Here is a 24,040-nt window from a genome sequence, read left to right as displayed (position 1 = left end):
AGGCTGGGCAGGCGTGTCCAGGTCGAACAGCAGCCCCTGGAGCATTGGAGGTGCTTCTGGGGGTGGCCGCCTTGGTGGCATTGCTCACATGACCAGGGCCATGTGCTGGTGGGCAGGGAGCGGGGATGTGGAGAGAGCCTGGGTGCTTGCAAGGTTTTTCTGGAGCTGCTGGCTTGCTCGAGGTCACAGCCCTGGCCCTCAGCCTTCACCTGCTGGCTCTGCACCTGCCGGCTCTTTCATCCCTGGCATCCAGCACAGCCCTGCCACGCGTGGGGCTCCCCAGAGCTCTGTGGAACTCTAACGTGTGTCTCTCTTTCAGAACATGCTGAACAGACGATCGTTCAGTGACGTCTTACCAGAGTCGCCCAAGTCTGCTCGGAAGAAAGAGGAGGCTCGCCAGGCGGAGTTTGTGAGGATAGGGCAGGTGGGTGGTGTTCTGAAACCGCTTTCAGAGGATGTGCAGCCGTGAGCCCATCCGACCCGGCAAAGAATGTCAGTTCGCCCAGTCCTGCCGGAGCCTGTGCTTTCCCTGAGGGGGACTGGAAGCCCCGAGGGAGATGGTTGCAAAGCCTGCAGGCGTGAGTGAGAGCAGGGCGCTGTGCAGAGGGAAGAGAGAGGCCGCAGGGCCCAGCGGGGCCCCTCTGGTCAAGGGAGCGTCCCGTTGCCTGCCTCCCAGAGCTTTCTAAAGAGTGGGCAGCCAATTTGGGAAAAGCACCCTGCACCCCTCCCGGGCAGGGGTGAGCAGGTGGCAGTGTCCTCACAGAGTTTCCCCCTACTGCTCGGTCAGGTGGCCCTCGGTCCTCACCTCGTTCCAGATCCTGGAGGAAATCCTCCCCTTGGCCTTGCTCCCACGCGACATCAGTATTTCTCAGTTCCGGGAGGTGGCAGCACTTTGCTGACCCCATGTCACAACAGGAGGAGGCCAGCTGCCAGCTGCTAAGGTTCTCACCCAAAGCAGAGAGCTGAGCAAGGTGACCTTGGGGAGCTGAGAGGAAAGGTCACCGTTTCCAGACAGGTGCAGTGTCAGGCCCCCAGCGTGGTCCTTGGTTGAAGATCTCAGCTCTCCCCTCGGAGACGCCGTTCACCAGGTTTCAGGAGGTCGGAGTTGTGTTCGGTACTTGCAGTTGGAAATCACTATTGATTATTGATCGGTGGAGACGACAGACTGCATTTGGGTCCTTGGGTTGGGACATTGTCAGGGCTTCCCCATATTAGGCTGCCTGCTTATCTTCAACGCGAGGGCCGTGTGGGAAGCTGGGCTGCAATCTGAAATTACTCCTGTTTTATGTTTTTAAAAACTTCAAGTCATAATTGTTGACCCTGCTGTCTTTTACTGCCTGGTAACAAACATTCAAAGAGCTCTCTGTTCTGAAGGCACTAAAGCTGAAATCCATTGTGAGAGTGGACGCCCCGTCCGGCTTGGTGGCCTCAGGGATCTGTAAAAAAGAGGTGAGTTGATGATACTTCAAGTTCAACTCTGAATGTCCTTGTCCTCAGTGAAGTTACTCAGATTCTTAGGAGGAGAGCGTGTGCAGCAGTAACGTGTTCACTAGTGACCAACAAAGCATCTGGCTCTCACGTGGCATTGATATTCACTTGCTTGTCATGTTCTCCTGCTGTAAGTCACAAACCCAGAACTTCCAGAAATCTTCTTAGGAAAATGCCTTGTCAGTGACTGACCTGCTCTCGCGTAGCCCTTTTTCGGGTTATAAAATGTCTTCACAGTCTTTGCACAACTTTTCAGAACAGTCCAGGCCTTCTCTTAGCAATCAGAATATTCATTTGGAGGCATGTGGTTCTTAAAGGAAGAGAGTATACTTTTCTGAGAGAGCGATAATACACAGAGAATTTGCAAATGGCACCCTTGAGGTGACCTCAGAGCCGTCACTTCTGCTTTGAGTGCGTGCGCCTGCGTCCAGCGGGTGCACACAAACACCCACACGTGCGAATGGCCCGTGCACAGCCTGGTGGGACGTCTGAGAGGGAAGAGGTACGACTTCAACTCGCCTCTGAGACTCTCCCAAATCTTCTTTCTCCTTTGAGGCCAAGCCAGGTGCTTTGGAGAAATGGTAACAGTTCTGATGGAAATGTCCACGATTCTGTGGGACTGAGGCCCACCACTGAGGCCAGGCGTCCACACGCCGGTCGGACGCAGTGGGAGGGAGGGCCCACTCTTTGAGCCTGAAATGAAATTGAAACTAATGACAAGAGTCACGTGGTATGAATGTCACGTGGGGGGACATGAATAGGTTTGTCAGCAGAACTTGCCAAATTCCTACTAATGTGTTATTGTTTTCTTTAAGATTGTGTGGCCTTGAATGGGTCAATAAGCATTTTCCTGTAAAGACACTGTCAACTTCTCGTATTCTGTATGTCTTAATAATTTTACTGAATCAGCAACAGAGAGAGTTATGTAGGACTCCCTTTTATGATGAAGTAAAGTGAGCTCTCCAAAAATATAGGCATCAATTGGTCCAACTTGCAGGTGTTAAAGAAAAACATTTGCTAAAAAAAAAAAAGTGATGAACACTTCAATTGCCCCTAAAGAGCATTTAGAACATGGGGACAGGTGATGGTGTCAGAAACACGTGCTGGCACTCTTCCTGTCGCATATGTATTTGAAAGGAGACTCCGTAAGCCCTGCTAGTGGGCTCAGTGGTTGAGAGTTGATCTATGAACCAGGAGGTCACGTTTCAATTCCCCCAGGACACATGGGGGGCATGCAGGAGGCAGCCAGTCAATGATTCTCATCATTGATGTTTCTATCTCTCTGTCCCTCTCCCTTCCTCTCTGATTTTAAAAAGAAAGAAAAAAAAGAAAGGAGACTCCTTAAGAACGGGAACTGAGTGCAGAGCCCGTCGAGCCCGCAGGTGGAGGGCCGGTGTCGCTGGTTCAGGCGGTGGACTGCGCGGTCCCCGGGTGGCCGGCCCGTTCTTCCTGGTGCGCTCACGTTGGATGCTTGTGTCCCCTCGCAGCCCTGGGAGCCCCAGTGCTTCTGCAGTGACTTCCCCCACGAAGCCGTGTGCGCAGAGCCCTGGGGCCAGGCCTTGCTGGTCTCCACCGACGCGGGCGTCCTGCTAGTGGATGGTTAGTGAGTAGCCGCTCCTTTAAATGTCTTTGTGTGACGTGTGCTTCTAAGATGCGTGACCGCCAGCCAACTCCCTTTAGATAAACGTGTCCTCAGCAATGAGGTTGGCAAAGTTTCATTTCCTTACAGGAAATTTCCTTTCATTTCCTGGGAACAGTCCCCTGGTTCCCAGGACAAGCAGAGGGACTGCTTTCTGAGCCAGCAAGCCTGAGGGTGAGCCCATGTGATAGGTGCCTCCCTTGTCCGCATCGCTGGTCTGTGGGTATCGAATGACCTGCAAAAAGAATCTCCTTTTCGGCCAATACTTACCACGATTCCAACATTCACCTTAAATCGACAAGGACAGGCTATTTAGAGCCACTCTCTCAGGGACACGCTCTTTCTCTCTCAAAGGTCTCTCTCTCTTCTTCTTTTTTTTTTTTTTTGAAGGTTTCTAATTCAAAAAGTACTTGGTGTCCAAAACCAACAATAAGAAGCGTAGATAATCCTTTAGGATTTTGGCAGGAAGACAGATTTCAATTCAGTATAAAATCAAGCTTCCTGACTCCCAGGAGGGCCAGCCTGGCGGGGGTCAGCTCCCTGTCTCCACAGAGCAGCCACCAATCCGACCTGTCCTTGGTGAGGAGGATGGAGGGAGTTCAGCTTCAGGTGGGGATTTAATTTAGACCCCAGGACCGTTGGTGCCTTCTTGCAGGAGGGCCCTGTGGGGTTTCCAGACCCCAAATGAAGGTTAAAGGGGCTAAACACTGGTAACAAGTGTCTCCCGGGCTGGAGAGAGCACAGGTGGAAAGATAGCATCTTCCCAGGGCACGCCCTCCACTCTGCCCGGAAGCAGGCCGCCAGGCTCCGGTCACCATAGTGACATTTCATGAGAACCTGGGAAGCCACTGCTGTGAGAGTGATGCAGTGGCCTAAAACAGCAGCATCTTCCCACCCTGGCCATGACCTTTACTCCCTCCTCGAACCCTGACCCAGCATCTGTGCCAGGTGCCTCTGTAAAGACAGGGCAGGCGGGCCAGGCTTCATCATGGACTTATTTCTGACCTCCTCTGTTATTTTTCACATATGTTTTCATTTCATGCCATCACATAATTTTTTAATGTATGTACATATGTAATTGTATATATAACTAATTTACTAAAGACAGTCTCTGCGCCTTCTCCCACAAAAAGCTGATAATTTAACATTCATAATTTAATAATTTAATTTTTAATTTTAGAAATTACAAGACAGAAAATCTTTGTGATCTGAGAAAGCATAACCTCACTGAGCTTCAGGCTTCTCTGAAGTGGAGGCAATTATTTTAAGTGGCCGAAAAGTCATTTATGATCATGAAAATGATGAAATGAAGAAAATGGGGATGATTATCATAACTACAATGAGGAAACTGTGGAGATTCTATTGTTACAGATGTTAAGTGCTTAAAGCCGTGTCTGGCACATAGTAATAACTTATTAAACAGTAGCTATTATCTTTTCTATATCCTTGTGAACTTGCTAAAAGGTAACAAAGTCCACAGATTCTGCCCAAAGTACAACCAAATAAAAGATTTTATTTTTTTAAAACACACACACACCTTAGAGCAGTGGTTCTCAACCTTCCTAATGCCGCGACCCTTTAATACAGTTCCTCATGTTGTGGTGAACCCCAACCATAAAATTATTTTTGTTGCTACTTCATAACTGTAATTTTGCTACTGTTATGAATCATAAATATCTGATATGCAGGATGTATTTTCATTGTTACAAATTGAACATAATTAAAGCATAGTGATTAATCACAAAAACAATATGTAATCATATATGTGTTTTCCGATGGTCTTAGGCGACCCCTGTGAAAGGGTCGTTTGACCCCCAAAGGGGTCGCAACCCACAGGTTGAGAACCGCTGCCTTAGAGGTTTAGTGTAATCTCTTGATTTATAGATGAGGAAGCTGAGGCCTAAAGAGACGTGTGACTTGCCCAAGATGACACAGCTGGTTAGTGGCACTAGAACTAGAGCCTGCACCCACAGGGGACTCCTAGCCCAGTGTCTTGCACTAAACCAGCTGCATTGTATTAAAATTAAACACCACCATGTGATTGTTTTCACCTTAATACAGATTTCCAAAAAGACAGTCCTGGGCAGGTAATGATGAAAAATGTTACGATTAAATTCTACCTGTTTGCCTTGGTGGGAAAGGAAGTACTTGTAAGGCTCACCTAAAAACAGGAAAAATCCTTTTTTGAGTTGCTTCTATTTTTTTGCAACATAAAATCCAAACCTAGATTACCAAGTCCCTTCATCTTTACGGATGCAAATGTTCACGGAGGTGTCAGATGTAAGGACTTTGTGATTTGCCGGGAAAGTCTTCGCTTCCCTGTTTGCTTTTGCTAAAAAGAGACTGTGGCCTTGCTGGTCCTCCTGTGTGCTGCGAAGCCATAATCCTTATTTCTTTGTTTACCTGTTTCTTGTCTACGCTTCATCATATACGCATTGTTTCCACGTGTGAATCTCCCCTTCCCTTTAGGCTGTTTCACGCTGTCCCATTAGCCACTGCTTCATTTCATCGGGTTTACCCCTGAGAATCTGCTCTCTCCAGGGTCATTCTTAAGAAATGAAGATGCTTTGTGTTCTAAGTGCAGCAAAACCTACTTTGAAGGGAGACTAAATACTGATTAAGCAAGCTGTCACCATAGGTTTTGGTTTTGCAGTAATAGAAAAGCCAGCTCTGAAAGATGATTTCTTCATAAGGAGATGATAAGAACAAAATTGTTATGAAACTGTCATGAGATCTACAAGTCACCTGCTCATACCCTTGCCTCCTCTCCCTTCCTGTGCGCTGTGTCAGCCTGTTCAGCCACTGGGAAAGGTTTGATGGAGAATAAACCCCGAGGAACTCTGTACAGAGTTGGGCAGCTGCAGTGTCGCCCTGTTTTAAATGTGAGATGACGTGCTTCTGTCACTTCCTAATTCCTTCCAGGGCTGTTGCTTCCGGGCCCACCATCCATCCGTGGGTTTGCAGCTGCCTTTAGGCCACAGCACTGGCTGAGAGCACAGCCTTTGTCCTTGCACAGACTGGGCTCCACATGCTCAGGACGTGACCTTGGACACGTTACTGGCATCTCACATTTAAAACGGGGCGATACTGTGTAGCTCCCCAGCTCTGAGCCTCAGATTCCTCAGCTGTTAAGTGGGAGTATTGCAGTTCCCCCGAACAGCGTGGGGACATTTAAAGGAAATGACCTGTGAGACACTCAGCATCGGGCCTGGCACGCAGGAAGCCTCGGTGTCTTAGCCGCCGTCCAGGAAATGAGGTGCTCCTGGCTCCTTAGTCACATGTGCTGATGAGTGCCCATCCATGTTTTAAAAATCAGGTCAGCCCCGCGGAAGCACAGAGAGCTTGGGAATCGATTCCTGTTGGGGCAGAAGAGGAAGGAGAGTGGTTTCGTGGGCTCTCGTGGACTTAGTTGGCCCCATCCTTGTGAGGAACTAGAGACAAGCCGATTCTAGCAAGAGCTTCACCGGCTTGTGCTCTGACCGATCGGAGCTCTCACTGGCGCAGCAGCAGGAGGTCCCTCCCCCGTGAGGGGGTCATTAATCCTGAGGCCTACAAGCTCTGCCCTTCTCCCACCATCAGGGAGGGATGAACTCCCAATCAGACTTCTGGAAGAGGCCAGGGGCTCAGGGCCCCTTGCACCTAAGTTATAATTAGACAGACAGCAGAGCACCTGAAGGTCTAAGTGTCTGACAAGTACAGGTGAGCAATACGCTACACTTCTGCCTCCACACTTCTGCCTCCACGTCCACATCGCCTGCCTGATTCCAGGTCAAGCCCAGAACAGACCCTTTGCTTATGGACCAGCCTAATCCGTTTAGCCTGTGTCTTCACAGTCCCCCAGGGGCACAGTCATCGCCAGCGATGTACGATCCCAGTAAGCAAGCTTAACAGCAAATCCTGCCTGTAGTTACAGGCCTTTAGTCGTCCGTTTACCTGGCATCTTCCTGAGCACTTCCACGGAAACTCGCTTTTCCTCTTATTTGGGCAAAGTGATCATTTCTCTCTTGTTTTTGTCTAAAAAGGACATTTCATATTCTTATATGGAGAAATACTGAAAATGTATAGGTAAACTATTGATAGAGGGCATTTTGGAGTAGGCTGTTTGTATGTATTTTAAATACAAGGGAATGTTAATTTTGCTTTCTTGAGAAATATAAAATAACCTGAGATACGATACAATTTCAAAAAATTACATAAAAATCAGAAACCACTTAAGAGAAATGGCTGAGTTTTGTATACACTAAGTGTACGAACCCCAGGGAAAGCTGGGACTGAGCGAGGCCGCCTGTTCTCTGACAAGCGCTGAGGAAGAAGGTCTCGTCCCGGGCTCTCTGGAGGTTTAAGTGCCTCTCAGAAGGAAGCGTCAGTCCCTCTCCCCAGACTGAGAGGAGATGAGTCTTGAACTTCCTGTGCAGCCCTATGGAAGCGCTGGAAGCTGGCCTCCTTCCTTGCCCAGCGGGAACTGGCCTCCAGAGTGGCCACAGGCATGTTCGCTAGGTTCTGGAAAGCGCCTCGGGATGCCGTGCTAGTAACCAGGTTTTCTTTTCCAGGTGACCTCCCAGCAGTGCCAGTGTTTGACAGGACTCTGCCTGTGAAGCAGATGCATGTGCTCGAGACGCTGGACCTCCTGATTCTCCGAGCAGACAGAGGTGTGCTTCCCTGCGGGTGGTGCTCCCCTGCAGGTGGTTCTCCCTTCTGGGTGATGCTCCCCTCCAGATGATACTCCCCTCCTGTGATGCTCCTCTCCAGATGATACTCCCCTCTGGGTGATGCTCCCCTCCAGATGATACTCCCCTCCTGTGATGCTCCTCTCCAGATGATACTCCCCTCTGGGTGGTGCTCCCCTGCGGGTGGTACTCGCTTCTGGGTGATGCTCTCCTCCAGATGATACTCCCCTCTGGGTGATGCTCCCCTCCAAATGATACTCCCCTCCTGTGATACTCCCCTCCTGGGTGCTGGTCTCCAGGGGAAAGGGGAGTGTGCAGCCCCCTGTGGCCAGCACCGAGGCTCACAGGGTCTGACTGCATAGGTCGTACCAACTATCTCTGCTCCTGGTGCTCAGTGCTCAGGGTTCGTGGGTGGCCCATTGGTTCTCTGAAGAGGGGACAGTGAAGGAGAGAAGGTGGGGCAGAGCATCCTTAAATGCATTGATAGGTAAAGGCAGTCGGGGGTCTCCCTGTCTCTAGCCCTGCTTTCCCACACAGTTTGTCCCTTCCGTTCTTTTTCACTTTTCCACGCATCTCCTCCTCCGTCCGCTTCGTCTCACCAGGGAAGGACGCCCGCCTCTTTGTCTTCAGGCTGAGCGCTGTGCAGAAGGGCATCGAGGGCAAGCAGGCCGCGTGGGGCAGGTGCGACTGCCGGGAGAACAAGCTGGAGAAAACGAAAGGTGACGCGCGGCACGGCCTGGCTGGTTTTGGGTCAGGCTGCCCAGGTTTCCCTGAAACTTAAAACGAGTAGGAGTTTGATTTTACTGGTTTGCTTTTACTCGGAAACATCACAAAGATAGCATCACGGGCTCCCTTAGCGAACCCTGAGCCCTGGGAACCGTTGAGGACCAGAGGGAGTCCCAGGCTGTGTGACGGGTCAGGGGGCGGGTCCAGCGCTGGGTGCAAACCTTGAAAAGAGGCTTTTAACCGTTGAGACGTTGGTTTCTGGAGCTCTGATCACCCTCACTTTAATTCACATCATGTTGTGATATGAAGCTGAGACCACAAACTCTACAGTAAAGGGAAATAACGTCCTTCATTTTCCTGTAGCTCAATCCAGTTTTTATTCCAAGTCTCCATTTCGCCAGGCGGCAGCATTCTTAGCCATTTCACTGGGTTATTTCTTTTTCGGGGGATCCTAGGAAGGTCCCGATTGCCAAGGCCTGGGGGCTGGCAACCTCTGGTCCTGATCGGCATCATGGATTTCTCTTCCCAGGCTGCCACTTGTACGCCATTAACACTCACCACAGCAGAGAGCTGAGGGTGGTGGTCGCCATCCGGAATAAACTGCTTCTGATCACAAGGAAACACAACAAGCTAAGAGGGGTGCCCGGCCCCTCGCTGTTATCCCCCCTGTCGGAGTCCCCCGTTGAAGAATTCCAGTACATCAGGGTAGGTCTTCTGTTCAAACCCCCTCTCTCCGGGCCAGGCCGACTCTCCTTCCACCCTGAGTCTGTCATCTACTGGGGTTGTTCCACAGGCAGTAGCCCATTCGGGGAACCCTCACCTGAAGCCCTGTCCCCCCAGAGGACTAAGGCCAACGGGGTCTTTCCCTTCTCCACCCAGATCCCAGGCCCGTGACCACCGAAGGGGTGTTCTGGGCACTGGGGACACAGCAGTGAACAAAACGCCGCTCTTCTCCCTGAGATTGCTTGCTAGCTGCAGGGTAACAGGAATCAGCAGGCAGGTCTGTGATCCTGAGGATAGCAGCAAAGTAGGGGTAACAGCAGAGGGCAATGGGGCGGGGGGGGGGCCTCTATCCTAGGAAGGACGTCCCAGAAACCCTCTCTGGAAAGGTTACCTTGGGCAGAGATCCAAATGAAATATGGGAGTGGGCGATGAGGGTATCGGGGAGAGAGCATTTCAGACCCTGCCCAAGGCTCAGGCAAGAGGCGGGTAGCCGGGCTGAGTAAAGAGGCAGGGAGGCCAGGGCACGGGACCAGGCTGCTGCCCAGGACTGTGGTTGTGACTCTGAGTGAAGGGGAAGCCTCTGGAAGGTTTGAAGCAGAGAACTGGCCTGGTTTTTTAAAATATATTTTTATTGATTTCAGAGAGGAAGGGAGGGGGAGAGAGAGAGAAACATCAATGATGAGAGAGAATCATTACTCGGCTGCCTCCTACACACCCCACACTGGGGATCGAGCCCACAACCTGGGCGTGTGCCCTTGACTGGGAATCGAACTGTGACCTCCTGCTTCATAGTTTGAAGCTCAACCACTGAGCCACACTGGCCGGGCAGAGCTGCATGTTTTATGGAGCCTCCTCTGGCCGCTGCGCAGAGGCGAGCATGGGGCCAAGAGTGGGGATGAGGTGTCCTGCTGAGAGACCACCACAGGCCCAGTGAGAGATGGTGGTGGCGTGGGTGGCTGCAGAGGTGGAGGAAGCCGTGGGCAGAGCAGCCAGGGCCACTAGCCACTAGGTTTGCTAATCGATTGAGGGTGGAACTTGTAGGAGAAACCTCCTTGAGGGACAGGTTCCTTCCCTGATCTTACCATTTCTAACTTTTTAAAAACTATGGTACAGTTTGGGCTCCACATGCTCAGGACGTGACCTTGGACACGTTACTGGCACTTGTAGGAGAAACCTCCTTGAGGGACAGGTTCCTTCCCTGATCTTACCATTTCTAACAGCTGACAGCGTGTGGACAGGGTGTGGACTATGTCAAGCATTGGCTGCCAAGGCAGAGTATGCCTGTAGGCAAGCTGAGAGATTATTTTGCCTGGAGTTATGCATGTCAGTTTCTGCTTTAATTAGCTGTTAGTCTTCTTGATACAGTTATTAGCAATTTTAATGAATATGTGTGCCCATTTATGGGGCATACGAGCTCTGAAGTCAGTTTTCCTGAGTTCAGATCTTGGCTGTACCCATATAAACCACGTGACTTTAGGCAAGTCACATGGCCTTTGAGCCTCTGTTTTCTCATCTGTAAAGTAGGATAATAACCTTACCTACTTCATAAGGTTGTCATGAGGCTTCAGTGAGAATAGTGGTTGCTTGGCACTGTGTTAAGTGCTCAACAAAGTTAGCAATTATTTTATTATTATTATTATTATTATTATTATTATTAAATCACTCACAGGACAGGACCAGATTATCTAAGGGCTAACTCGGACCACATTGTTGAATCACTTTTGTAAAAGTATTTCCTGGCCCCGCCCCTATGCCATGGATGAGGTCTGGTCCTGAGGACGGGATATCGGGATATCGGGGAGAAGTCGGGCTCCATCCCTCTTTGCCGTCCCTGCCTCCCAGTCAGGAGCAGGGTCTGCAGGACCTGGGAGGGGGCCCCCTTCCGGATGGGGCGGGCAGTGGGGCTTGATACGAAGATGGCTGCCTGTGTCCTGACCGTTTCTCCTACCCTGTCAACCACACAGGAGATCTGTCTGACCGACTCTCCCGTGGTGATGACTTTAGTAGACGGGCCAACAGAAGAGAGTGACAATCTCATCTGCGTGGCGTATCGGCACCAGTTCGACGTGGTGAACGAGAGCACAGGGGAGGCCTTCCGGCTGCACCACGTGGAGGCCAGCAGGGTGAGTCGGCAGCCACAGGCAGGGGGGATGGAAGGCGACCAGGGGTGTGGCTTCCAGCTCTGTGAAGCCACGGTTAGCAGGTTCTGTATCGTATCAGTATTAGGTGGTCACAAGATCGGGTCTCTGGCTTATTTGTGGGCCCCAGTCCCAGGGGTTCCCAGTTGGGAGCTCACCCCGAGCCACAGGGGAAGGCTGGCCACGGGCCCAGCTGGGCGTCCTCTTCCGGGGCCACTGGGAAGGCAGGGCACAGGCCTCACGTGGTACAAAGCTGTGCTTTTTCATTTTCACAAACACCATACGTTCTTTTCATCATTTCTAAATGCCAATAAAATGAACTGCTTTTTAAGCAAATAAAAATTGAAAAGCCAATGCCCCACGTTAGACTATAACGTCAGGATCTCTAGGAGTGAGGACCCAGAATGCCTTTTCCGAAAGCTCTCTAGCTGGCTCTCACGTCCTCACGGTCGTGGAGCTGGTCCTGCCGGGCCCTCACCCCGGAGAGACCGAGGCAGGGATCGGGTGGAAGCATGAAGCGGGTCTGCAGGTCTGCCACGCTGAGTGTCAGTAACGGTCCGACAGGCTGTGGAGGCCTCAGGAGGGAGTGGGGAGGCCCTGCTGTGGCTCTGTCCCTGATCCCGGCCGTGGCTGGCGCTCCTGCCCCACAGCCTGACTCTGAACACAGCCACGCTGTCAGCTCAGTCCTGGCAGAGTCCCCATAGGCCTGCCTGATGCCAACGGCTGCCCTGGAGCGAGATGAGCCGAGTGCAGGAGGTGGCACGAGCCCCCGCTGGGAGGGCAGGGCAGGCAGCCGAGGGGCAGCGTGGCGCACAAAGGCACCTGAGGGACCCGGGAGGCTGCTATTGGGCGGGGTGCTGGGAGCCCCTGAAACTTCCCGCCTGCCCACGACCCCGCTTGTCACCATTGCAGGTTCATTTCGTTGCAGCTATTGATGTTTACGAAGACGGGGAAGCCGGGCTGCTCTTGTGCTACAACTGTAAGTGAGCCATGTGCTTGTGTCTTTATCTGCAGAAATCCACCGTCCCTTTTGGGGGGCAATTTGAAGGGACTTAACCTTAGACTTGCCTAATGGTTCATTCCCGTGGCCTTAACTGCGCTCCAGGAAACATCTAAACATTGCATTCCTTCCTAGATCTGCCAATACGCCCGGATCGTGGCCCGTCTCCAGGGTGTGGGGGTGACAGTTAGAGTGACAGCTTCCGTGTAGGGAGCCCTTGCTGCCTGCCACGTGCGGAGATCAGGACGCTGGAGTCAGCGTCCCTGTGATTCTCGGGTGCTCTTATTACCTGTAGTTTGGAGAAAAGGCAGCTGAGGCCGGGGGCAGTGAACTGCCTTTCTCAGATCATGCGAAGCCGCGGAGCCAGGGCTCACATTCGGGCCCTCGTGATTCCCTCGCCCAGAATTTTAACCACAGGGACTCCTCGTGGCTGTTTCTCAGGTGCCAGTGAAAGCGCCTCTCCCTGGTCTCCGGCCTCGGCGGGGTACTTTGGGTCAGGTGGCAGGTGGGTGTGGGCAGGGTCTTTAAGGATTTGCAGCATTTCAAAAGCTAACCTTACACTACAAAAAAAGGATCTTTTCATGGCTAAGAGTAGTGACATTTTTGTGCATAAGGCTGCCAGTCTAACTGAAGCAGGAAAACATATTTTTTCAGCTTAGAATGGAATTAATGTAGAGTGGTGACGTTGTTTATGTCACATGCGGCAGATATTCTGATTAATCTTTGATTAATAAGTATGGGGAAGCCAGTGATGAAGAGAGAACTTCGTTTGGAAAACATCTTTCAGAATTTGAGATTTATGGGGAGCAAGTTGGGAGAAGTAGTCACAAAGAAGGAGCCCCCCCAACAATAAGTCTCTCTTTTAGGCTATTTTGGCCTCAGTTCTGTCTTAGCCGCTGGGTGAGAAGGAACGTTGGGTGAGAAGGTCCCCAGTTGGGGCAGCAGGAAAGGCCAGGGGCTCCGTCCGACCCGCCAGTCCTTTGCTGTCCTCTCTCCCAGGTTTTCGGGGACAAGGGGAGCAGGGGTCACATGTTTAGTCACTTTTGCAAGATGTTAATCTCTTCAAAGTGTGGTCTTTTTACTTTATCAAAAAAATCTATGAGGAAAACTTGTGACAGGATGCTTTAAACACTGATGTAGATTTATTTTTCCTTTTAATGTCTCGAAAGGTGGGAGGGGTTTTAGGTGGGCGAGCAGTTACGAACAGAAAGATAGAGCTGGTTTTTAGAACAAGGGAACGAATCCCAGAATGAAAAGGGAGTGTGGAAACAGGAGCCGCCATCCTCTCTGTACACGTAGGAAGCTTGGTTCCCTCCGGCAGGACAGGGTGCAGCGTCCCTGCAGGCAGGGGGCAGGGGGCAGGGGGCAGGTGGCAGGAAGCCGGTCAAGGTGGGGGAGCAAGTACCAGCGGCCGAACTCACCTGGCAAAAGATGGCCGTTCCTGGGTGTATTTTAAACCTGAGAACCCAGGCACTTGGCTGTGGGTCAGATGGACAGTATGAGAGGAAGAGGCAGGTTCTGCAGGTGGGGCCCGGGCCGCCGGAAGAACGGAGGATACATTTACCAGGAAGAGGGACCTTGAAGAGGAGGGCGCTTGGGGAAAACATCCGAGTTCAGTTTGGATGCGTCAGCGCCTCCCAGTTATCCCAGTGGAGCCCTGAGCCATCAGCTGGGTCACGTCCGGAGCTGGGAGGCCAGCGGGAGGGCTGGCTGGAGATACCACTGGGTGGTTAGCATGTAACTGACATCTGGAGTCACGAGACTGAAGAGACTGCGCAAAGAGAAGTGGAGAGAGACAGGCGGAGCCAGCACGGAAGACGGAGGGGCGGCAGGAGGAAGACCAGGAGTGGGCGGGGTCTGAGAGCCGCTCTGGCTTTACCAGGTGGAGTCGCTGGGAACCTTGCTCCGAGCAGGTGTCTTTGGGGCAGAAGTGGGAGCAAAAGCTGACCACACAGGACACTAGAGAATGGGGAAGAGGAATAGAGACAAGTCTCGCAAAGACTTTTGCTTTGAAGGAAAAAGAGAGAGAGGAAGAGGGTGATATCCAGAGGAGAAAGAGAGGTCAAGGATTTAAGAATAAAATTGTATGGCTAACCCATGGTGGCTCCTGGAATACAAGGGGCCTCTGCTTCCACGTGAACGCCCTGCCCTCCCTACGAGACGGTCCAAACCACTGGACGGGTGTTTAGAGCTGGGAACCGGCGAGGAACAGGGCAGCTGAGGTAACCTGGCCTTAGTCTAATGCTGGCCCAGGGTCACCAGGCGATGCAGGCTTGTGGCTTCAGGTTTCCTAATAAAACGTTGGGAGGAGGGGCGTGTGGAGCTCTCACCACTAGTCCTGCCGAGTGGGGCTCCGTGTGGGACCTGCCCCGCAGGGGGGCTTCCTGATCCGAGGGCTGCCAGCAAGTGTCCCTTCTCTGCAGTCAGGCGGCCCCGCGTTCTCCCCACGTGGTACTGCTGAGACTTCAGACCAGCTACTTCACCTCTCCTCGCCTCAATTTTCTCATCTGTAAAATGGGCGCAATAATCGCATCCACTTCATAAGGCCGTACAGATCCAACGGGTGGTGTTTCCAAAGCCCAGAGCCTGGCTCGTGGTAAAGTCTCCCAAAGTGGCAGCTGTGGTTATTGCAGTGCTGCCCCTGGGAACCTGGCCTCGGGACAGTATTCGCACCAGCTGTTTGTAAAGAACAGCAGTCAGGGTGCTATTCCTGTCGTCTGCTTGTCATGCATCTAATTACAGTCATCTAATTGTCTCCAACAAAAATGAGTCCTATTGTTTCGTTGCAGACAGTTGCATCTATAAAAAAGTGTGTCCGTTTAATGGAGGCTCTTTTTTGGTTCAACCGTCTGCGTCCGATTTCCAGTTCTGTTGGAACCAGGCTCCTTACGCGGTTGGTAAGAAAGTCCCTGCCTGCACTTTTCCCCTCGAGCATTCCCTGGGCCTGTCAGGCCTGCGTCAGCAGACTCGCTGGCTTCCTGCTAAATTGCCATAAATTATGTGAAGATGGGTACTCAGTAGTTTCTATTGTTCCCTTTTAGGACTATTGTCTCTACGGTTCCTCCCAGTTCTGAGCACATGATCCTTTGAGATCAATTAAATCTCAGCTTTTAGCATCCTTTCGTTTCTGGTTTCTGGGCCCCACTTGCCTTTTTCTAAAATGCAAGGGCGAGATCCAGTCCTAACACCCTGACTGACTGGGGGAGGGGAAGCCCAGTGCTTCCAGCGCCATTCCCGTAGTTGAAAAGTCTAGAACCACAGAAACGCAGGGACTCTGTCCGTCACTGGGATATCACGACACGCGTGGTGGTGCCTCGTGTATGTGGTTCAAGATCCACAGCTGGGCACAGGCCTGTGAAGTAGGAGAGGCAGCCGGAGCACTGGGAGGGGGGGAGCTCCCGAGAACTGAGGAGGGATGTGAGACAGCCACAAGTGGGGGCTGGAGCTGACGCCCCGCTGCCTTGCATTCTGTGCTTTCCCGTACCTCCTGGCCTTCACCCCCGACTCCATGGAGATCCGCCTGGTGGTGAACGGGAACCTGGTCCACACGGCGGTCGTGCCTCAGCTGCAGCTCGTGGCCTCCAGGGTGAGCAGACCCCGATGTTTCCATCCGAGGGGCTGTGGGGCCCCAAGCGCCAGGAGACTCCCCTCCCAGGCAGTCAGGGGTCAGGACGCCAGGGGGCGATGAGGAGGCTGGAAGCGCCCCCGTGGGGTTTTCATGTGCGGCCCGTGGGCTGCAGGCGCCCCCGCTTAGTCCCCGAGCGAGCGGTTGTTTGGTGCAGGTGGGGGGCTGTGCAGGCCTCTCCCGCAGCATCGGCACAGCGCTGCCCTGGGGTGCGCTGGGGAGGAGCTGAGTGAGGACGAGGGTCCCCAGCAGCCGGCAGCCCTCACGTGTCTTCTCTTCCTCCCAGTCCGATATCTACTTCACAGCAGCCGCGGCCGAGAGCGAGGTCCTGTCTGGAGGCAGCTCCAAGGGGGCCAGTGCCCACAACTCTCCTCAGACGCCCCCGGGCGGAGACGCTCCGGTGTTCCCGTCGTCCCTGGGGGAAGGTGAGTCCCGTTTTCACTGTCTTGTTCAGAGGTTTCTTAGTCCGTTCCTTGTCAGATATCAGCACGTGACTACCGCCCAAGGAAGTCACTATTTAAAGCCATAAAAAACGTGTGTTCTGAGTGCACTGGCTGCATTCTTAAGAAACTTGGGGATGCAGCCCAAGTGCCCAGCAGTGGACGAGGGGATGAGGAAGCTGGGCACATTCACACCATGGAACACTGTGCAGAGTGAAACAGAAGGATCTCTCACCCGAGACAGCCTGGAGGGACCCGGAGAGCATTATGCTGAGTGAAATAAGTCAGTCCGATTAAGACAAGGATCACGTGACCGAACTTGTATGTGGAATCTAAGTAACAAAATAAACTGATGAACAGAGCGGATCCAGAGACATGGAACAGAGTGGGGAATCTCAGAGGGAAGGGGGGGGGGGGCAGTAACCAACCAAAGACCTTGTATGCACGTATGCATGGCCATGGCCACGGACAGTAGGGTGCTGAAGGCCTGGGGCAGGGGGGACGGGGGAGGCCGGAGGGGGTCAGTGGGGGGGAAGGGGGGACATATGTAATACTTCCAACAATAAAGAATTATTTTTTTAAAAGAAAGGAAAGAAAAAAGAAACTTAGTGATAACAAAAAAAAAAATCCCATAATGAAAAAAACTTGTTTCAGTGGGGAGAAGGGGGGAGGGCGGGAGGGCGAGGGGATTCCGGGCCAAGCAAAGCTAGTTTTCCTTCTGAGATGTTAACAACAGACGGGGATTACAGCTAAAAGGATTTGGTCATCAAGCCTACACGCTGCTCAGCACACCCAGTCTTGCTCTCTACCTAGCTTTGCCCACGAATCCAGAGGCCTTTGCTGAGGTTGCTGGTTGTCCCAGCTTCTCACCACATCAGTCCCCTTTATGCTCCTTGTTACCCTAAAGCCCGGCTCCCCGCTGGCCTCTGCACCTGCTGGCGGGTCTCCTCTGCCCCTCACTCCTGTGCCGGTAGCCAGCGGTGGGCGCATCTCATCCTGGTTACCATGACAGCCGTGCCCTTCGAGAACCAGCCACAGGCACCATCACTTCATTGCTCCTGCTGGGAACAGGAGATCAGCGTGCGGCATCAAATCTTCCTTCCTGCTAACTGTTGAGGAACCAGAAATTACCCTCTTGTAAATAATATGAACTTCTCTTAAAGTCCTGATGCTCCTTTCTAAATCACTTTTCAGGTGAAATTCAGTCAAAAAATCTGTACAAGATTCCACTCAGAAACCTCGTGGGCAGAAGCATCGAGCGACCTCTGAAATCGCCCTTGGTCCCCAAGGTCATCACCCCGCCCACCTCCATCAGTGTGGGCATCGCTGCCATTCCCGTCACTCACTCCTTGTCCCTGTCCCGGATGGAGATTAAAGAAATAGCGAGCAGGACCCGCAGGGAACTGCTGGGTAATGGCTCTCAATTATTTATTTTCACCGTTTGTAACCATACCAGTTGGTTTTGTCTTTGGATAGTCATCATCCTCAAAAACAATGTGCTAAAAAGAAACTTTCCCTTTAGAAAGGGATTTTTAAATAAGTTACAGTGCATCTATACCTAGGAATACTATACAGTTCACCCCACCAAGTCTCGATCCATGTTTATTGGTAGGGAAAGCTGCCTAAATCATGGCTAAGGGGGAAAAGGCTGTTTGTAAATAGTGTCTAATCTGATACAATTTTTAAAAATATATACTGGAACCCAGCCAGTGTGGCTCAGTGGTTGCGCATCAACCTATGAACCAGGAGGTCATGGTTTGAATTCCGGTCAGGGCACATGCCCAGGTTGCAGGCTCAGTCCCGAGTGTGGGGGTGCAGGAGACAGCCGATCAATGATTCTCTCTTATCCTTGATGTTTCTCTCTCTCCCTCCCCCTTCCTCTCTGCAATCAATAAAAATATATTAAATAAATAAATAAAAATATATCCTGTATCTTCTTTCTTCCTGCCTATCCCAATAATGCACCAGTTCCCAACCAAGAAGAAGGGCATTTTCTGTCTCTGCGGCAGCTCTGTGGCGATGACCTCTGACCTCTGGTTCTCCCCTGCAATCCAGGCCTCTCCGACAATGGTAGCCCCAGGTCAGAGGCAGCACCGAAGCCTAAATCAAAGGCCCGGAAGCAGTTCGAGGAAAGCCGCGGAGCTTCTGCGCCAGGGACAGTGAGATCAACGAGCAGCGACAGGTAAAGAAAGCAGCCCCAGCAGCCCCTGCTCAGGGGTGGCCCTTCGAGTCGCAGCCCTGGCAGGAGGCCTGTCTGCTGCCCTGACGCTGTGGGCGGCCCCTGGACCAGCCGCAGGGGAGCTCCTCATGGAGGCTCCCCAGAGAACACAGCCTGCCGGGGGCGCCCCGACAGATGGGCAACCCACTAGCAACCCAACAAATGCTCATTAAGAGTCAGGCATGTTTGTATTTTTGCTCCCCATATTTATGGACATAATTTTTTTTAAACAAAAACACTCAGTAGGAGTGACGGGAAAGGCACGTCTGCAGTGCTTGTGGTGGGAGCGGAACGGCCGCAGCCTCTGCTGGCAGCGTCGTGCCACCGCCCAGTGACTGCTTGTTGAATCCCACTGGCTGGTCCCCTGAGATCCTCTCTGTCCTCCACACGACACCATGCATGCTCCATTAATTCCTTCAACACACCTCCATGGAGCACCTGGCACCGAGCTGGGTGTGGGGACGTGGAGATGGGCGACAGGGCCTTCGCAGGCCTGTGGGGAAGGACAACAAGGACAACCTAGGACAGACGGCATCCCCGGGTGGCAGGTGATGCAGAGATTGCGGTCGCCATAAGGAAATTTAAAAAAGAGATAAATGAGGGGGTGTGGGGTGGATAGATCTACTTTGGTGGGGGGAGGGTAGGAGGAAGGTTTCTTTGAGGAAGTGACACTGAGCTGAGCAAGAGAGACATGGAGATACACAGAGGGCTGGAGGGGTCAGCAGGGCAGGGCCTGTGGCCTGTGGCCCTGTGGGTGGGAGTTTCAGCCTTAGCCTCAGGTCAGGGGAGCCACTGGACAGTATCGTGTGGGCACTGAAGCAGGTAGAGTGCCTCACAAGCACCTCCGAGGTCTGTCACCCTGGCCTTTGCAGCTCCCACCAGTCCAGGAGGTAGGGCTGCCAGATTGCAGGCCCCAAGCTCTGTTGGGGGGTGGGTGACTCCTGCATGTCCCCACCGCGCCCCCCAGTGGGAGGGGGGAGACAGGCTTAGGAGCTCGGAACTGCCAGACACTAGGCCCCTCAGTGGTCTTCGCAGCGATCCTTTCCCAGCGACTCTTCTCTTCTAGGATCACATCGGGCTCCTTGGACAGTCCTTCTACCGCCGAGGCCAATCCCGAGGGGCAGTGCGCCTCGACGGGCTCCGACCAGGACCCTGGGGAAGACAGAGAAGGCAGCCCCGTCTGGGGCAGCAGCCCCTTCCAGCTCCCGGCTTCCTCGGATGAAGACATCATCGACTTGAAGTAAACAGAGTCCAAGTCGAGTTTTCCACCTTTCGTTTTCTTACGGACGTTTATACTTTCACCAGTTCTGACATCACTTCCCGACAGCGCGGCGTCTAGCCTGTCCGCCATCTATTGGACCAAACCTCTGCCGCTCGCCAGTCCGGGTCGGTCTCTAGTGCCCAGTGCCGTCTCTCTCGACCTTGGTTTCTTTCTGTGCAGGAACCATCAGTCCCCTTGTAATACAGGTGGTAGATTTCATTGAGGTTTTAGATTAAAACTTTGAATAAATCAAAAATGTTCACTCTTTCTATGGCAGCCTTCTCTTATATTTTATATACTTAGGTGGGAAGATTATTTTTTTCATGTCCTAGAATGTGTTTCTTTTATAAAGAAAAGCCATTGCTTCTTAAATGTATTATAAATAAGTTTTCTTTCTGACCTCTGGCCCAATGACTGCTTCAGGTCCCTGTCACCGACACCAGCCCTGTTCCTGCCCCTGGACTCTTGAGAAAAGCTGATGGTTAGGTCTCAGAAGCTCCTGTGCCTTTCTCCTTGTGTCTCACAAAAATAGTAAGGTAGAGGAAGAAGCTGAAGAGTCTTGGGATTATTTTGTTTGGTTTTATTGTTACTCTGAAATCATAACCAGAGAACAGTTATCAAAGCTAGCATTTTCGAGTGCCTTCCTCTCCCTCGCTCTGCTTTGCTCTTTCCCGTGAACCAGATGATTGTCCTTCCTCTTGTTACTTATCTGCCCTCCCCTGCTCCCTCCTCCAAGTGAGAAGAGAATCTGGGTGCAAATGAAACAGGGAAATGTAAGCCTCCAGCCAGGACAGTTAAAGGGGGAACCTAGTGTCCCTAACATCGTAAAAGTTTAATGTGTGAAGAAGGAAACTTACCTCTGGCATTGGTCTGACAAGTCCGTTTTAGTAGATCACTTCTCGTCTACACTACCCACCAAAAGACACTTGAAATCACTTCCCCTGTTAAGTGCAGAGAGCTGTGTCACATGACCTTGATCTGACCTTGATCATGACCTGCCTCCTCGTGGGCCTTGCACACTGCTCCCCTCCCTGCCTGCCACACACACGGTTCAACACGATGGAGAATGCAAGCTGAAGGCCGCCTGGGTCCCTTCAGCAGAAGGCAGGAGGCCAGAGTCAGAAGGTAAATTAGTAACGAAGTAAAGACGGAGCTTTCTATGTAGAGGCACGTGGGGCGCTTACAACCGAACGTGTCTTCTCGTGGTCTCCGCCGCGTTCAGCACGCTGGTCCTTCCTTTGCGTTTTGTTATGCCCTTGTCACATACGGGGGAACACAAGTCCACTACATCCTGTATCTCGAACTCACCCAAAGTTTGGTGAATTAGGTTTTATTATTGTTTGCTTTCAAATAAGGAAACAGGCTCAGAAAGGAGCAATGGCTTGAAGCTGTGAGTTCTCTGGTCTCAGAGCTGGGCTCTCTCCCCTGCCCACCGTACACAGCCAGGCTGAGTGATGGTGTCCGTTGGACCGGGCTGATGTTCATGTTAAGCTAATTGTGAGCTTTATGAGCTTGTATGGGTGTTTTTTCCTGTTAATTTCTTCCGCTGATGGTTCTTGCTTCTCATTCTGGAATAGAAAAACCAAGGGCTTTGTAGACCATTTTTCCAAACAATTGGGCAGTATTAGGCACCCCATGACTTGACCAAAGTCACAAATCTGACGAATGAATGTAGAAAGGGCAAGAAGTGGACCCTACTAATCAGGTGGATGGTGCTTCGCTATAAAGGGGCAGGAGGCTGCTCTGGCAGCAATATCTGCTTAGTGGTCAAGAGCTGAACACTCACGGGAGGGAGACCACCAGCCAGGGGGCAGGAGCCGGTTTGTAGGCTCAGAGCTGGCCTAGCTGGACTCACTGGAGTATCCTGTCTGCAAAGCCTCTGCACACACCCCACCGGCTGAGTTACAAAGTAAACTGAGCAGTTTACCCCTGGAGTCTGAGTCATGCATCCACTGCAAACACAGGTGCTGTCTGCAGAAAACCACGTGCATGGGGCCGGAGAGCAGTAAACAGGTGACCACAAAGCGGTAAGAAATGCTGTGATGAGAATTTACAGCTCGAGCACAAGATGCCTGTCCTTATGGTGCAGTCAGATGACTGCAGAGGGCAAACAGCTACCATGATCACACTGGCTAGCACCATGATCACACTGGCTAGCACCATGATCACACTGGCTAGCACGGAGAGCTTCGCACGCGTGTGCTTGGTGTATGTGTACGTTGCCCCTGCTCAGCCCCTGCTCCAAACTCTCTTGGAAGACAGATCTCATCTCCATTAGAGATATAACACAGGCCCAGAGAAAGATGAGAAGCTTCACCTCTTACAGCCCTGGTTCCTTTCAGAATCACCGGCACCACCCCAGCGGCGGCACCGTGTTGTTGCTCCCCAGCCCTGACCTCCTCCCCTCGCTCCAGCAGCAGTGACTTGGGGGGCACCCAGAGTGGCTGGCTATCAACATCTGCAGCGGACCCAAAGATGAGCGGTGTATATATTTTTATTGATTTCAGAGAAGAATGGAGAGGGAGACAGAAACATTAATGGGAGAGAATCCCTGATTGGCTGCCTCCCGCATGGCCCCAACTGGGGACCGAGCCTGCAACCCGGGGAATGTGCCCTGACAGGGAATTGAACCGTGACCTCCTGGTTCATAGGTCGACTCAACCCCTGAGCCACGCTGGCCGGCAAGATGCGAAGTATTTGGATGAATATTCAAGAGTCAGGGTTACCTGTGAAGTGGGTGAAACTTAACAGGGAGCGCGAAGCTCACCGCTGACGCCCTGATCAGTCCTACAGGCGGCCTGGGGGCCCCGCCCAACACGGTCCCCAGCACCCGGCGGTCCTAGTCGCGGGCTCTGCAGCCACTGGTGACCCGCAGGTGGGGTGCGCGCGGGGCCACGCCTCCGCCCCCAGAGCCCAGCGGGTCCAGGCTCTGAGTCTGGGAGGAGAGTGACACGCGACAGTCTTTTGGAAACTCCAGCCCTGCGGCTCTCGGTGGGCAGAGCAGGGCCGGGCGGAGGGGCCAGGCTTCTCCACGTCAGGGCCCAGAGCCAGGCTCACGAGGAGGAGGAACTGCAGACCCGACTGTAGAAAGACTGGGCAACCGCCCGCGAGGGGCTGGAAGTCCTGGGGGGGCCCAGGTGCTCCGCCTTCGTCCGGCTCCAACCCCATTGGCTGAAGCTAGACAGAGCGGCGACTACCAGACAAGTGCAAACCCCCCCCCTCCCCCACCCTCGTTGGCCGTTTCGGTTGGATGACGAACCCCGCCCCTCCTATACATTGGATAGCTCTGTCCTAGGGGCGGTTTCAGCGCCTTCCGCCGCACCGAATCTTTGCTTCCATTGGTTCGCTCTGATCTGTAGGGGGGAGCCCAACGCAGACGCTACCGTGTCTTGCGTTCCCATTGGCTGCTCCCACACCCACACCCGCTGCCGCCCAGGGCCTCCCAGACAGGCCCGTTGGCCGGCTCTGCCGAAAGAGCCGATGTCTACGCCAGCACCTGCCGGCGTTGGCCGCGGACATGACGCCTGAGGACCAGGAGGAGACCCAGCCGCTCCTGCGGCCTCTGGGTGTGAGAGGGACGGGGAAGAAGGTATAAAGCGCGCCTGGGGAGAGTTCTCGCCCCTCTCGCTCAGCCCGGGCCGACGCCGCTCACCGACCGCTCATCCCCGCAGCGTCCCCCGCGGACGCCGCGTGTTCCTCGCCGCCTTCGCCGCTGCCCTGGGCCTGCTCGATTTCGGCTGCGCGCTCGGATACAGATACCCTGCGATACCAAGCCTGCGTCTCTCCGCACCCCTGGGCCCACTCCCTCAGCCGACGACGCCACCTCATGGGTCGGGGTCATACCTACCGTCTGGGAACCCCTACTGATCACCCCGGGTAATGGTGGAGGGGCACAAGCGCTGACCGGGGATATTAGGGTTACACGGAGACCCCTCAATAGATACCTTTGCCGGTTTCCCCAGAATGAGGCACTGTTTTGTGAGCATGCCATAAGACGCCCATCTCCCTAACTATGTTAGGGGGGTGACAAATAGTGGACGACCTCGCTAGATCCTCACGCCACACCCTCGGAAAGGCCCCAAAAAAGGTAGGCCAGGTGGGGTCTCCTGCCACCG

General features: G+C 52.9%; 2 protein-coding genes across 2 annotated transcripts in view; both read left to right on the top strand.

Annotated features, from left to right (window-relative positions):
• Positions 1-20,188, top strand: part of GARNL3 (GTPase activating Rap/RanGAP domain like 3) — an 81,747-nt gene extending 61,559 nt beyond the window's left edge. The window contains 14 exon segments of the mRNA XM_006102097.3: positions 320-424; positions 1,375-1,449; positions 2,976-3,087; positions 7,678-7,776; positions 8,397-8,513; positions 9,050-9,225; positions 11,208-11,366; positions 12,294-12,360; positions 15,171-15,278; positions 15,849-15,967; positions 16,293-16,431; positions 17,641-17,856; positions 18,502-18,628; positions 19,731-20,188. Coding sequence (XP_006102159.2) covers positions 320-424; positions 1,375-1,449; positions 2,976-3,087; positions 7,678-7,776; positions 8,397-8,513; positions 9,050-9,225; positions 11,208-11,366; positions 12,294-12,360; positions 15,171-15,278; positions 15,849-15,967; positions 16,293-16,431; positions 17,641-17,856; positions 18,502-18,628; positions 19,731-19,908 — 1,797 coding nt within the window. The 3' untranslated portion in view covers positions 19,909-20,188.
• A 3,232-nt stretch (positions 20,189-23,420) lies between these two features.
• SLC2A8 (solute carrier family 2 member 8) overlaps positions 23,421-24,040 on the top strand; it is a 7,756-nt gene continuing 7,136 nt past the window's right edge. The window contains exons 1-2 of the mRNA XM_023743524.1: positions 23,421-23,491; positions 23,597-23,801. Of these exons, the coding sequence (XP_023599292.1) occupies positions 23,443-23,491; positions 23,597-23,801 (254 nt within the window). The 5' untranslated portion in view covers positions 23,421-23,442. The remainder of the gene's footprint in view (positions 23,492-23,596; positions 23,802-24,040) is intronic.

This window comes from Myotis lucifugus, unplaced genomic scaffold (assembly GCF_000147115.1).
Source record: "Myotis lucifugus unplaced genomic scaffold, Myoluc2.0 scaffold_397, whole genome shotgun sequence".
In the NCBI taxonomy this organism is placed as follows: Eukaryota; Metazoa; Chordata; class Mammalia; order Chiroptera; family Vespertilionidae; genus Myotis; species Myotis lucifugus.
Note: the sequence above shows the minus strand (reverse complement) of the source record. Positions and strands in the feature narration are given on the sequence as shown.